At 42.8% G+C, this 13061-nt stretch overlaps 1 protein-coding gene across 1 annotated transcript in view; it reads left to right on the top strand.

Moving 5' to 3' along the window:
* The window catches only part of LOC147903793 (uncharacterized), a 29840-nt gene extending 17842 nt beyond the window's left edge, over positions 1-11998 (top strand). The window contains exons 4-6 of the mRNA XM_087372585.1: positions 583-734; positions 11313-11444; positions 11546-11998. Coding sequence (XP_087228711.1) covers positions 583-734; positions 11313-11444; positions 11546-11729 — 468 coding nt within the window. The 3' untranslated portion in view covers positions 11730-11998. The remainder of the gene's footprint in view (positions 1-582; positions 735-11312; positions 11445-11545) is intronic.
* Positions 11999-13061: the final 1063 nt, after the last annotated feature.

The following is a 13061-nucleotide window of genomic DNA, read 5'->3' as shown; positions in this document are numbered from 1 at the left end:
ACAAGCAGTTGTAGCTTGAATGAAGAGAATGTGGACTACTTTTTTATTAGCCTTCTCTTTTAGTGCTAGCCTCATCACTATGGGTGTGTGGATTTGTATGTGTGAGAACATATGTTTATACTATGGTCTACACCCACCCTTGGGGGACTGATGATGTCAGTGGGGATGTCATAGTAGGTAGTCCCTGCTATGCGTGATGGAGCTTATGCTTTTCAACCTCGTGAGAGGATGAGTTTGGGCATGTTCCTGGTTTTATCTAGATATATGTCTGTTACATCTGAAGCATAATTTTTATCATGCTTCATGTGCTTATGTGAAGATATGAGTGCTAAAACATAATAGCTTCAAAACAAGCAGTTAAAAAGAGAACTAAAACCTGTTTGTGTAAGCTGCACGTGCATATTACCAAGGGGTCAAATGGTCAAACAGGTTTGTTATGGTGGCATAATATGTTTCTCTATGATACACCATTTGTAAAACATGTTCGATTTATGCTTTGCAGCCAGGAAAGATCTTGCTTTTTGTGCAACATATTCCTCTCTTATCTCTTAGGTCTAAAACATTTTTGTGGCTTGCACACAGAAGGCAAAAAAGATCAGTCCTGTGCGTATGGTGGATGTCCCTGGGCATTTGAGACTAAGATCAAAGCTGGACGACTTCTTAACTGAGGCTGGAGGAATTGTTTTCTTGCTGGATGCATCAGATTTCATGCCTAATATCAGAGCAACTGCAGAGTGAGTTATAACATGAGTATTTTTTAACAAGTTATCCATGTGCAAGCTACAATTGTGGAATCCACATCTATGTTAGGGGCAATATCCATATAATGCTCTTGTATCCATGGCTTATGTGAGTTGTATTTCAATGATCTTGGCCCCCTCTTGTTTGATTATGTAAATTTCTGTATACTTTGCATCCCTATGTGATATCATGGTACCATGCTAAGGTCCTTGCAAGTTCTTTGTGTGTGCTTGGAAATTGAAGTCTCTTGATTGCATACTACATTTATGAGGCAACAAGCCCATGCCATAGTTGTCAGAAATAATAGGGCAGTATACATCTCACTACCTTGGCAGAAGAATAGTGTTTCCATGGAACTGCATTCTTTGTCAAACCTTATTCCTCTTGTGTGTACACAAGTAGTAGATAGAGACACACAACTCTCAACAAAATAGGCAGCAAAACTATCTTAATATCATGGTCCATGGAAGTCTAATCAGAGTACGAGAGTGTCCTAGATTTATTCAACATAGGCAGCCTAGTGCTAGAATGCAGAGGGTATTCCGCAACAACGGAAGATTTAAGAGCGTCCCAGGAATTACATGCGGAATGTTAACTACGGAATTCAAAACTTCGCTATGTGTACTCAAACAACCATGTGTGTATGTGCAGAACCAACAAAATATCTTCCCGTCCACAACCAGACACAATACAAAAGAGGTCTAGAGTTTCACCAAACTGTGGTCCTCTGTCCCTACCAAAATGTTGTCCTACTACCGCCATGGCACTTCTAGATCCCTGAGCCCACATGCCCTGTAATCTACGACAAACGCCAGCATCAATTTCCTGCACTCACTCTGCTCTCTCAAACTCTCTCTCATTCCCTCACTCTGCAAACAGCTAGGGCCCAGGACAACATGTCGGGCTGGACCCCCCAAGGTACTTTATTACTTGAGAGAAAACTGAGTACAAGAGTTCAGTGTGGAAGCTGTTCATACAAAATCCCAAAACATGAATGAAATTACATGAGCTCTTAGGCTCTCTTTCTTGGCAACAAGCCACTTGTCAAATTCTACATTACTTTCCTAATTACATGCCACTAAGGGGCAACTTTGGAGTCTTCGAAGCACTTGGTCACACGAATAGCCTCCTAGATGCTTGTCAGGCTCCGTAGCGCTTAGGAAAATAACCCTTCCTAGTACCATGGCACCCATTAATTGTTAGCGCTTTGCATGCAAATAACACACTGTGGACTAATTCTAGTCACGGTGGGCATCCCCACTGAACACATGTGCACACATAACAAATATAAAAATATATATTTATTCTCTGGTTGACCGGAGTCAACACTCTTGATTATAATTAAGAGGCTTTTACCAAGGGTCGAGGCGCCTTAATTATAGTCAAGTGTCTCCAACCGAAGTTGGCACATCTTGGTTAACCGTAGTTAACCCTCTTGGCACATGCCAAGTCTCGTTGACTAAAGTCAACACTCTCTGACTGTAGTCAGCTCTGTGGGTCTCTGGTTAACCGTAGTTAACCCTCTTGGTAATAAACCAAGTCTCCCCGACCGAAGTCACGCTTACTTAACCAGAGTCAAGTATCTTTGGTCGGTGTCCATCATAAATGCAAATACATGTTACACCATTGGCGTATAATATATAATAATGTTCTAATGTCTACTAATCACGGATTAGTGATTTCTCTTGTCATGACGCTCCCTCTTGCTTGAATGGAGAGAAGTCATTTTCTGGATCCTCTCTTGTCTCTTTCTCTTGTATACGCTTTTCTTTGTTACTTTTGCATTTGCATCACTCTCCAGAATTTGCAAATAGTCTTCTCTTGATAGTACACAATCTCGTCTGAATTAGAACTTAAATCCTGAATATTCGAAATGCAGAAGTACAACTGCAATAACTTTTCAATATCTCTTCATGCTCAGAATCCTCTTCTGAATACCAAGCTGCTGAAATCTCTTCATAATAACGTGCTCAATAAGATGAAACATATTCTTGACAAATTGGTTAGTATTAAAAACGTTCTCTCACCCAAGTGTGTTATTGAACTAGATAGACCTTGACCATAGATGATTTTGCGATGGACAACTGCTTAGTCGTATAGAAACTATAGTCATCAATCTCTTTTTTCAACTCTTTTATTTCAGCCCTATTCATCCTATAATATGCTCTTCATGGAGAAGAAATCCTATATTCTCTATCCATACTCTATAATGAATATACCTTCTCTCTATCTAGCTCACACATCCATACACGAGTGTTGGCTGAATGGATAGCATTTACTCTTGGTTCTATATTCACCTCCGATTCTTGGGATGAGGAGGTAGAAGCCTCACCCTCCTGCTTAGATGCTTTGCCTTCCCCTTTTACAAAATTGGTCTTGGCAATTTTGGCTAATAGAGTAGGACATTTATACCATGGATGCCCTGGCTTATGTTTCTTACATCCGAAACATCCCTCCTTAATCAGCTTTTTCTTCTCATCGTCAGTCATGGAAGGAAATGGTATCCATCCAAGACGTGATTGGCTATTAACATTTTGTACAATAGCTTTCTCCTTTCCTTTGTTGAAGGGTTTACGAGGATTCAATTTCCTCTTAGCAATCTCACCAATTTAGTGAGGTCTTTCAGTGTGGTTAAGTTGAACATTTCAGCTTAATACCTCACTTCGGGCTTAGGGCTGTTAAATACTTCTTCCTTCTATCATCCTCACTCTTCTCAAGTAACTCTAAAGAGAGTTTCCAAAACTGGCTGTAAATTCAGCGTTACTCGCGTTATTGAATCGCCTGAACCTTTTCCAATGGAAGGTCAATTCTTCTTCATGCCTTGGAGGCATGAAAATGGCTTTCAAGTTCTCTACAAACTTGGACCATTGAAGAATAGGCTCTTTTCCTGTTTGTGATAAGGACCACCACATCAAAGCATTCTTATCTAGATGCAATGTGACAAGAGCAAGCTTCTCGTGAGCGGTCTTATCTTGATGGGCAAAATATAGCTCAAAATTGCGAGTGCAATTAAGGATTCCGCCTCTTTGACTCCATCATATTTTGGGAATTCTATTTTGAGTTACGACCTGGAGATGTGCCAGGACCACACCTCTGAGTGGCCGATAGCTCTCTATTGCCAACTTCATGCCTTCACTACCTCATCCATCTTGATATCTTGCTGTTGCTAGGGATGATGATGATATTGATGATGATGCTGAGATTGATATATAGTCGACTATCGAATTGACTATGTTGTACTTGGGACTTAGTGCTGCCATTCTGCGTTTTTGCATTTTGCATTGGTATGGATGCTCGTTTAGTAGCTCCACTACCACAGCTCGTTGTATCAGCATTTTCACAGTCTCATAGACCCAATCGGTCTTGCGAAGACTTTAATAAACTTTCTTTTCGGGTGGTGAAGGTGGTCACCGACTGTGCTGCTAGAGTAGCAAGAGGTGGCGGAGAGGGAGGGGATGCGTGGCGGAGAGGGAGGGGATGCTTATAGAAGAAGAGGGTGGCGAGGCGGCTGGGGTTAGGGGGGAGGGGGTCTAAAAGTGGCTAGAGTGAGCAAAAGGCCTAGGCAAGTGTAGACGCCTACAAGGCGAGAGAAGAGGGAAGGGGGAGAAGGGAAGTCAGAGCTGCGGGGGGAGGGGTGGGGGGCAGATGGTGAAGGTGGTCACCAACTGTGCTGCTAGAGTAGCAAGAGGTGGTGGAGGGGGAGGGGATGCATGGGTTCTTATAGAAGAAGAGGAGGGTGGTGAGGCAGTTGGGGTTACGGTGGAGGGGGTCTAAAAGTGGGGGAGGGATGATGGTAATAGGGGGACGAGGAGGAGCGCCTCTCCGCATTTTACCCCAAGGGAGTTGCTGAGTCGGCTCATGACCCTAAGGTGCTGGGAGGAGATGGTTGACTAGTAGCAAATAAGGGAGGCAGAGAGGGAATGCTTGGTTGTTAAGTCAGCCTGAAGGGGAAAAGGAAAAAGGATGGGACGAAGGGGAATGGAAAGAGGGGGTAAAAAAGATGGAAAAGGGGGGGAGGTTCCTTCAGCTTGTAGGCACCCCAATTCACCTGTCAAGAGGCAGCGTGAAAGGAATTTTAAAAAAGGGGTAAAGAGTCGAAGACAGCAGCAGCGGCAAGGGGTCCTGAAGGCTCTAGTGAAGAAGCTGTCTTGGTCCTAGGCAAGAGGGCGGCAGGCAAGGCAAGGCAAGGCCTTGCTACAGCCCAGCGGTGGGCTGACCCTTTCCATCTTATGAGGTACTTTATACCCTGTTGTAGAGTGCCCCACAATGCGCTCGGGAACATAGAGGATATGACCCTCCTCATCCATAGATGGCAGCTCTGGAAGTATGTGCACATGCGGACCTACATGTGCTTTCAGCAAGGACACATGAAACACATTATGAATCTTGGAGGTGCTTGGTAGCTCCAATTGATATACTACCTCCCCAATCTTGCTAGTAAGGTCCATAATACCGATGAGCAAGCTTTGTGTTGGCATTACCTCTCAATGAAGCATAATGATTTTTGTGGAGATGTAAATGCACATAATCTCCTTCTTTGAAGACCAGATATATCCTGCATTCATCCGCATATTTCTTCTGCTTGGCTTGGGCATCTTGCATATTCCTTTTAGCCAATTGCAGAAGGGCTTCCATCATTTCCAAGTCATCTCGTGCTTGCTGATTTTTCACAGCAGTGTCAGAAATTGAGGAAGGCATTCCAACTTTACACCCATACAACGCCTCAAATGGGCTTATGCCAATAGAGAGAGCTTGGTATTGTTGTAGCAAAATTCAGCAAATGCCAGCCACTTATCCCATGTCCTCTGGGTATCATGACAAAATGCCTCAAGTATTCTTCCACCCATTTGTTCGCCCTTTCTGACTGTCCATTAGTCTCAGGATGGTATGCAGTGCTAGGTATGAGTATAGTACCCACTGCTATAAATAATTCTTGCCAAAAGTGACTCATAAATTTTGCATCCCCGTCATTGATAATTTCTTGGGAAAAGCGATGGTGCTTAAACACATTATCAATGAACTGCCAAGCAACCTATGATGTTGAATATTGGATCTTAGTGGGTATGAAATGGGCCTATTTTGTCAATCTATCCACCACTATATAAATGCTGTCCCATCCCTCTCTGTATAAGGCAAGCTTGTGATGAAATCCATTGCTATATGTGTCCATTTGCCTCTTGGAATGGGTAATGGCTGCAATAGACTAGCTGGTAGTTTGCTGTCCACTTTATTTTGTTCGCAAAGCAAGCATTCTGCAACATATTTGAACACATCTTGCCACATGCCTTCCTAGAGGAAGCTTGGTCTAACTCTCGCATAAGTCTTGGTCCTTGCACCACGACAACCCATTATGCAATTTGAAGTCACGGTACCCTGGCTTTGGCATGAGGATCCTGAAAATGTGAGAATATGGCTGCTGTCTTTGATTTCTGGATATACTCTTCCTGAATACCATGAATCCAATCTCGGCAAATGGTAGAGACAACAGACAACGTGCAAGCCCACATTCGGGACAAGGCATCTGCGACCACATTTTCTTTCCCTTTTCTGGACTCAATGTGAAAATCATAGGACTGCACTGAAGCCAACCATCTCTTTTGCTTGGCAGACAAGATGGGCTGCGTGAGGAAATATCTGAGTTTCCTATGGTCAGTTTTAACCTTGATTTTGCTCCCAGACAGGTAGTGATGCCACTTTTTGAAGGCATGTAGGATGGCCAACATTTCCAGATGAGAAACATGGTAGTTGAGCTCTTTGTCTTTAATGGCTGTGAGAAGTCAAGGCATACCAACACAGGTGCATGAGTCGAGGAAAATTTTAGGTCTTGAAAACTGAGTCGTGCTTCTTTTGACCACGAAAAGGCATTCTTCTTCAAAAGATCAATAAGAGGAGCTGCCCTCTTGGCAAATTTGCGAATAAATCTTATGTAGAAGGATTAAGCCCCAAAAATCCGCTGGGTGGGATTTTGTGGCTGCAGCCATTCCCTTATGGATTTCACCTTTTCAGGATCTACCCGAATGCCATGTCTACTCACAATGTGCCCCAAATATTCAACCTCTTCTGGCATGAAAGTATATTTGCTAGCTTTTGCATAAAGCTGATGCAACCTCTAAATTCCGAGCACTTGTTTGACATGTCCAATGTGTTCCTATTTGTCCTTGTTGTAAATGATGATGTCATCGAAGAAAACCAGCACGCCTCGGAAGAGAAGTGGCTGCAATGTTTTGTTCGTGAGTGCCTAGAAAGTGGCTGGTGCATCAGTCAATGCCAATGCAAAAGCATCACCTGTTGGGGATAAAGGCACAATGTGCTATTCCTTGTATAAGTGGTACTTATACTGCCACGTCATCACCTTATCTATTCTTTGTATAAAAGGCAATAAGGGAAGTCACACAAAGACTTTTTTGCTTCCCACAAAACTTGTGCTCTCTCCTTCCACTCTCTCTCTCCCTCTTGCTTCCGCTCTTTGTTCCCATCAACTGGTATCAGAGCCATCAGACGAGTCGCTCTCCCCCTATCGCTGCGTGATTTGCTAGCATGAATTTTAGCTGGGTCAGCCCTCGAACGTGATGCCCAAACGCCCTCTTGGACAGACGTGGGTTTCTTCCAAAAATACGTTGACGATCAACATGTAGACCGATTGGTGAAGAGGGGTTCCCATCGCTCGTCAAGACTCAGATCTGTGGGGAAAATCTAAGAAGTACTCCAGCTTTCCAAGTAGCTTGAGAAGCTTGTGGCCTTCGACTCGGCGAAACTCAAAATGCATTTTTCACCTGGGCAATCAAAGGCGTAGAACCAAGGCTACGATCCTGATGATGCTGAAGGAGAGGAGCTCCAACGAACCTGCATAGACTTTATCTGGCGAGGCGTTAATCCTTCACTCGCTTTTGAGAGGCCTTCTTCGCCGAGAGGGAAGCAGTCAATTAATACGAAGGAGAAAGCAGGCTCATTGCAGCTCCTGCTAGACCTTCAGTACCACTGATACTTGGAAGTAGCTCATGCGCAAATTACAGGAGAAATGGTGCATTTTTTTTTCGACCAACAGCTTATACATTGCGCTAGAGATTGTAAGAACTTTGGATGACAGCCTAGGCGGAGCATTGGCGCATATGGATTTGATCAAATTCGTGCTCCTTCAACCTTGGGAGCTGCTCTTTTTTTGCATGCACAGCTAAGCTTCCCTCATGAAATCAGAGAGTGGCATGGATTTGAGCCAATTGGAGGCCGAAATCTTGATCATGGGCGGTGGACTTGCAGGCTTGGCACCGGTGTTAGACCTCCAAGAACGAGAAGTACGCCTTGTGGACATTAGTTGTGGATAGGCTGATTTGAGGCTGTTGCTTGGGCACTTTGCGGGACCGGTCATATGTCATTTTGCAGTCTTGCACAAGGAGCTTTCGATCTGTACATCACATGGCAGTGGATAAGGCAGAGAAATTTGGGGCTTTTGCAATTTTATGCATTGGAAGGCTTGCTCTTGCACATTGAAGCAAGAAATTTTCTGTTTGGGACACATTGGAAGGGGGAATCTCAAAGAATTTAAAATATTCCAAGAATATTCCTTGAGCTCGATGCCAGAGGTTATGCCTTTGTGAAACAGTGCTTGGAGCACTTGGATGCATTGACATTGTTGCAAAAGTGGTGCTGATTTGCTTTATGCTTGGATTGTGCACATTTGTGGTGGTCAAAGTTTGACTTTTGACCTCAAAAATTGGGGCTTTTGGTGCACAAGTGCTCAGCAACTCTTTGTGACACTGGAATAGTATCTTGGATGTCAATTTGGATGCTTTTATGTTGAGAAAAACAAGAATACTGTTTGCTGCAGTTTTATGACTATTTTGATTGTCATTTTGGGACAGTTTCTCTGAGTTTTGGATGCCTCTATCTCTGTCACAAGTTGGGACAGATTTTTGAGTGAGTTGCACTCAGTCTTGCAGGCATATTTGACTCAGTTTTGGAGTCATAGTGGTGCAGGAAATTTATTACAGTTTTGGGACTATTTATGCATTCAAAGGTGGAAAGTATATTGGCTGCACGTTCTCTCCTGTAAAGAACAAATTTTGGTTGCTATTTTATTTGGCTTTTGCTGTTTTTATTTGCTCAGACATGGCTTCAAGTGGGCACAATGCATGTGTGCATTTGCTTTGGGAAGAAAGACTTGGTTCTTCATGGGTTCACAGACTCAGGTTTTGCAGGATTTGTAGACCAAAGAAAGTCTACTACAGGATATGTTTTCACCTTAGGTGGTGGTGCTATTTCATGGATCTCTCGGCTGCAAAAATGCATTGCTTTATCTACCACAGAGGCAGAATATGTTGCAGCCACAGAGGCGTGCAAAGAATCCATATGGTTATCTCGTCTTGTCGATATCGAAGCTCGAGTGGCAGCTCGGTGAAGACACTTCAAAATGGAGCCGAAATGAGCCCAAACGTGGCTGTGGAAGGCCTTGAAAAGATGCTGAAAGGCCCCTCTTTTTTTGGGGGGGAGGGGAGGTCACCTAAGACTATTAGGAGTCAAGACACTGACCTGAAGACCACTAGGACAGTTAGACCACCGGTGGTAAGTCTAACCTAACCTAACCATGGCTTAACCTAACCCTATTAGGTTAACCTAACCTAACCACAAACAAACTCAACCTACTCACAACTACTAACCTAACCAACCACTAATTAAGCCTAACCCTTAGTAAAACTAACCTATCAGTTAGTTAAACAAAAATTTGTAAAGTTTGCTTCAAGGCGAGGTGGAGCGGCGGATTTCCACTGGCAAAATTGACAGCGGCACGGCGTAAGCAGCACGGGATTCATGGCATCCCGGAAAATTTCTGGGCTGATGTCCTAGGACAGAGCAGCGAATCTCTAGACAGATCACGCATTGGGCAACGAACTGGTCCCGAACAGATGGGGGCGATTCTTCTGGTAGTCGCCTACTGCCTTGGGGACGCGAAGCTCGATTTGAGCTCATGAAAGCATGTATTTTGGTGCTGCTGTCGGGAGACCCATTTGCAAAGTGGCGTGGCAAATGCTATCTCCTGCCACCATGCAGAGAAGGAAAGTGATAATCAGCAGAGATGGTCATCCATAAAAAAGGACAGCCAGATGAAGAGGGTAAACAGTCCATGCTTGGTGGCGGAGGAAAGAGATTGTGGAAGTGGATACTCCAGAAATGAAGCTCGCCAACTGGTTAATTGGCCCTTTTAAAAGACTCTGAAGTGAAAGAATTTCTAGAGTCAAGCATCGAGTGACCGAAAAGTGCCAAAAAGTAAAGAAACTCATTGAGAAATACTCCAGTTGTTCCAATGTGGCTTTTGTGGGGAGATGATAGAGAGACAAAAGGCTGCCTCGTTGAAACAAGCTACCAAATGCTCAGGATGCCATGGAGTTAAGAGAACAAATAAATCGATTTATGCAGACTACCGTGGGGGGAAGAATGCGATCGGCACCAAATTGATGTAGACAAGTAAGCTGGCAAGAAGCTGTAGGAAAGTTCAAGGCTAGGTTGATGATAAAAGGGTATAGCTAGGCTTAGGGTATTGAATACTCTGCAACTTTGCACCTTTTGCAAAGTAAATTGCTATTACTTCCGGACTGGTAGCTGTTAGGTGAATAAGGCTGCACCAAGTTGTCTATAAAGTGCGGCATCCGCATCAGCTGGACTGTCATAAGCTGTCAGCTTCTCGGTGCCACCCATGGCATATCAATCCTCCTTTTAACATATGCTAAGATATTTTACCTAAGAGAATGACCTTGTCATGAAGCTGCCATACTTCAATGCCACAACAATAATGTATTAAAACAAGGTGAGTCTCACAAAAGACTTGGTTGAATCAGCCTTCTCTGCTGCAATGTGTTTTTTGGCGATGGTATATCTTCCACATACGGCTCAATAAGTGCTAGATCTGCATTTATTCTCATGTAGCAGAGATTAGGATCTCCAGATCTGTTTCTTAAACCCATTGAAGAAAAGGCTGATCTTTCTGGCATACCATGCCCTTGGTGCCTGCTTTAAACCATATGAAACCCTTTGAACTTGCATACAACATGCTCTTGGCAATTGTCTAGAAAGAGCTAAATCCCTTTTCAATTTGCACAAGATGCTCCTGTGAGACAGTGTAGGGGACTTACATAGGGTGGGTGGGTCCGCTTGAGGGGCTGAAAAGGTCGTCATTGGGGTGAACTACCGAAGTCCACCCCTCCCGCTTGCTATGCCTGTTTTTATGATGTGACCTCTACACTCTGCCTCAACTATCTTAAGCCTTTTGCTCCCTACCTTCCTCTCCCATTGTCCACTCCCTTCTTTACTCTCCACTCTCTTTTTCTCTTTTTGCCTTCTGTCCTCCCCTTTGATCTCCCTCAAACAATACAATATCATTTCACTTAAAACAAGTGTAGTAGTATTTGGCTCCAAATATAGTTAGTGCAACATAATGAAATGGTAGATGGAAGAAAATTTTGAAAAGAGTAATTCCAATCTGCACAACCATCTTCCTCTCTACTCATTTTAGATTGCATCAATATCTACAAAATAGAGATCAAATTAAGTCTTTTCTTTTGTTGGTGTTGCTGTTGCAGGTATCTGTATGACATCTTGTCTAAGTCATGGGTAGTTAAGAAGAAAATTCCACTGCTGATTGTCTGCAACAAGATGGATAAAGTTACAGCCCATTCTACAGATTTTATTCGCAAGCAGCTTGAAAAGGAAATGTAGACTTCAATCTCTGCTCTCAAAATACCATCAGTTTAATCTGCAGTTAACGATTTGAACACTTACATGCTAAAATGTGTGGAATGTTTGTTGACTGCAGTGACAAATTGCGGGTAACACGAAATGCAGTCTCAGCTGCAGATGTCACCAGTGAGGTCATCATTGGTAAACCAGGAGAGCCTTTTAAACTTACACACTGCATCAATAAGATCACCATTTCAGAGGCCTCTGTGGTGACTGATCGGACCCTGGAGATTCAGGAGTTTATCAGAGAACATGTATGATGCTGAGAGACAAATCACAACTTTCTGAAGAACAGGAAATTTTGATGTGAAATATTTATTTAGATGACTTTCTGTTACATCCTTTGTTGTGGGGATTGAATAGGAATAGAATTCTCAAGTCATGTGGAGCCCTCAAAATTTCGAGGTCACTTGAAGATATCAAGTTATAAATTCGAGGATTGTATCATAGAACAAAGGGGCATAGAGGTTTAGATGGGCAAGTTGTATTCGTACTTTTATAGAAACAATTGTTTAGCGTTGGATTGTTAGTTGATTCTGGAAATGAGGATGATTTGTTGTATTGCTCAGTATCCCTCTTGTGCTACAGTTGGTTTTTGAGCGGAAATGGACAAAAACATGCATCGTATATACAATAGTCCTAGAATGCTCTCATGAGCTTCCCACATGTGAACTCTATTTATTTGAGACCATTGTCTACTACAATGGTTTTTGAGCGAAAAGGTCAATAACATGGCTTGTGCATAAGTTTTTTTTTTAATGCTTCAGTAATTCTAGAATGCCTCCGTTATCTTCCCACATGCAAATTCTATTTTGTCTGAGACAACTGTATACTATGGTTATCAACATAAATTATACAAAGCAGAAGAGTGCTTATAATACAACCATATTTAAAGAGCACACCACCCTCACAACAGGCACAACCTTGACCTACAACAAGATGGCTAGGGTTTAACTTGCAAAAGGTCAACAACTTGCGTTCTTAAAATAGATCTCCAAGGTGTATTGTGAGAGGAAAACAGAGAAGCATATATGCCTTCCAAGTGCACACCATTTTCTCAAAGATTTTTGGGACTAGACAAGCACGTTCCCAACTTCTCACAACAAGCTACATTATGACGTTGAGCTTTGACAAGGCATCGCACTTAGGGTGACGACCTTTTAGCTGCCTTAACCATTTCACAAGCTGGCAAATGGCACATTCATAGATATGATTGTTTACACACACACTCTTTTGCCATGTGCATTTGACTTGGCAAAAATATTCCAAGCAATTTTAGGAGGCTCTTAGGTTGTATCATTCTACCTAAATAAATGGGAGATAATAATCATTATCCATGAAGATTGGGTTGATTACATCACGATTTGTGATGGAAGTAATATTCAATAGTTGTTCATTATGTAATTGGAGCTACAATAACAAGCTTTGGTATTGGTCATTTAGGTCTTATTCACACAGCTTCCTTTCAGAAAGGCGATTCATTTTGCCAATCCTAGCAGAGTCTTCTTACAAGAGATGGTTCAAGAGATTGGTTGTTGAGTATAACCAAATCAACATTGATAAAGGGGCACCTTAGCATTTTTATATGAACA

The sequence above is a fragment of the Dipteris shenzhenensis genome, chromosome 3, assembly GCF_047967505.1.
Source record: "Dipteris shenzhenensis isolate YYH24624 ecotype China chromosome 3, Dip_SZ_1.0, whole genome shotgun sequence".
In the NCBI taxonomy this organism is placed as follows: domain Eukaryota; kingdom Viridiplantae; phylum Streptophyta; class Polypodiopsida; order Gleicheniales; family Dipteridaceae; genus Dipteris; species Dipteris shenzhenensis.
This window is presented reverse-complemented; position numbering and strand designations above follow the sequence as displayed.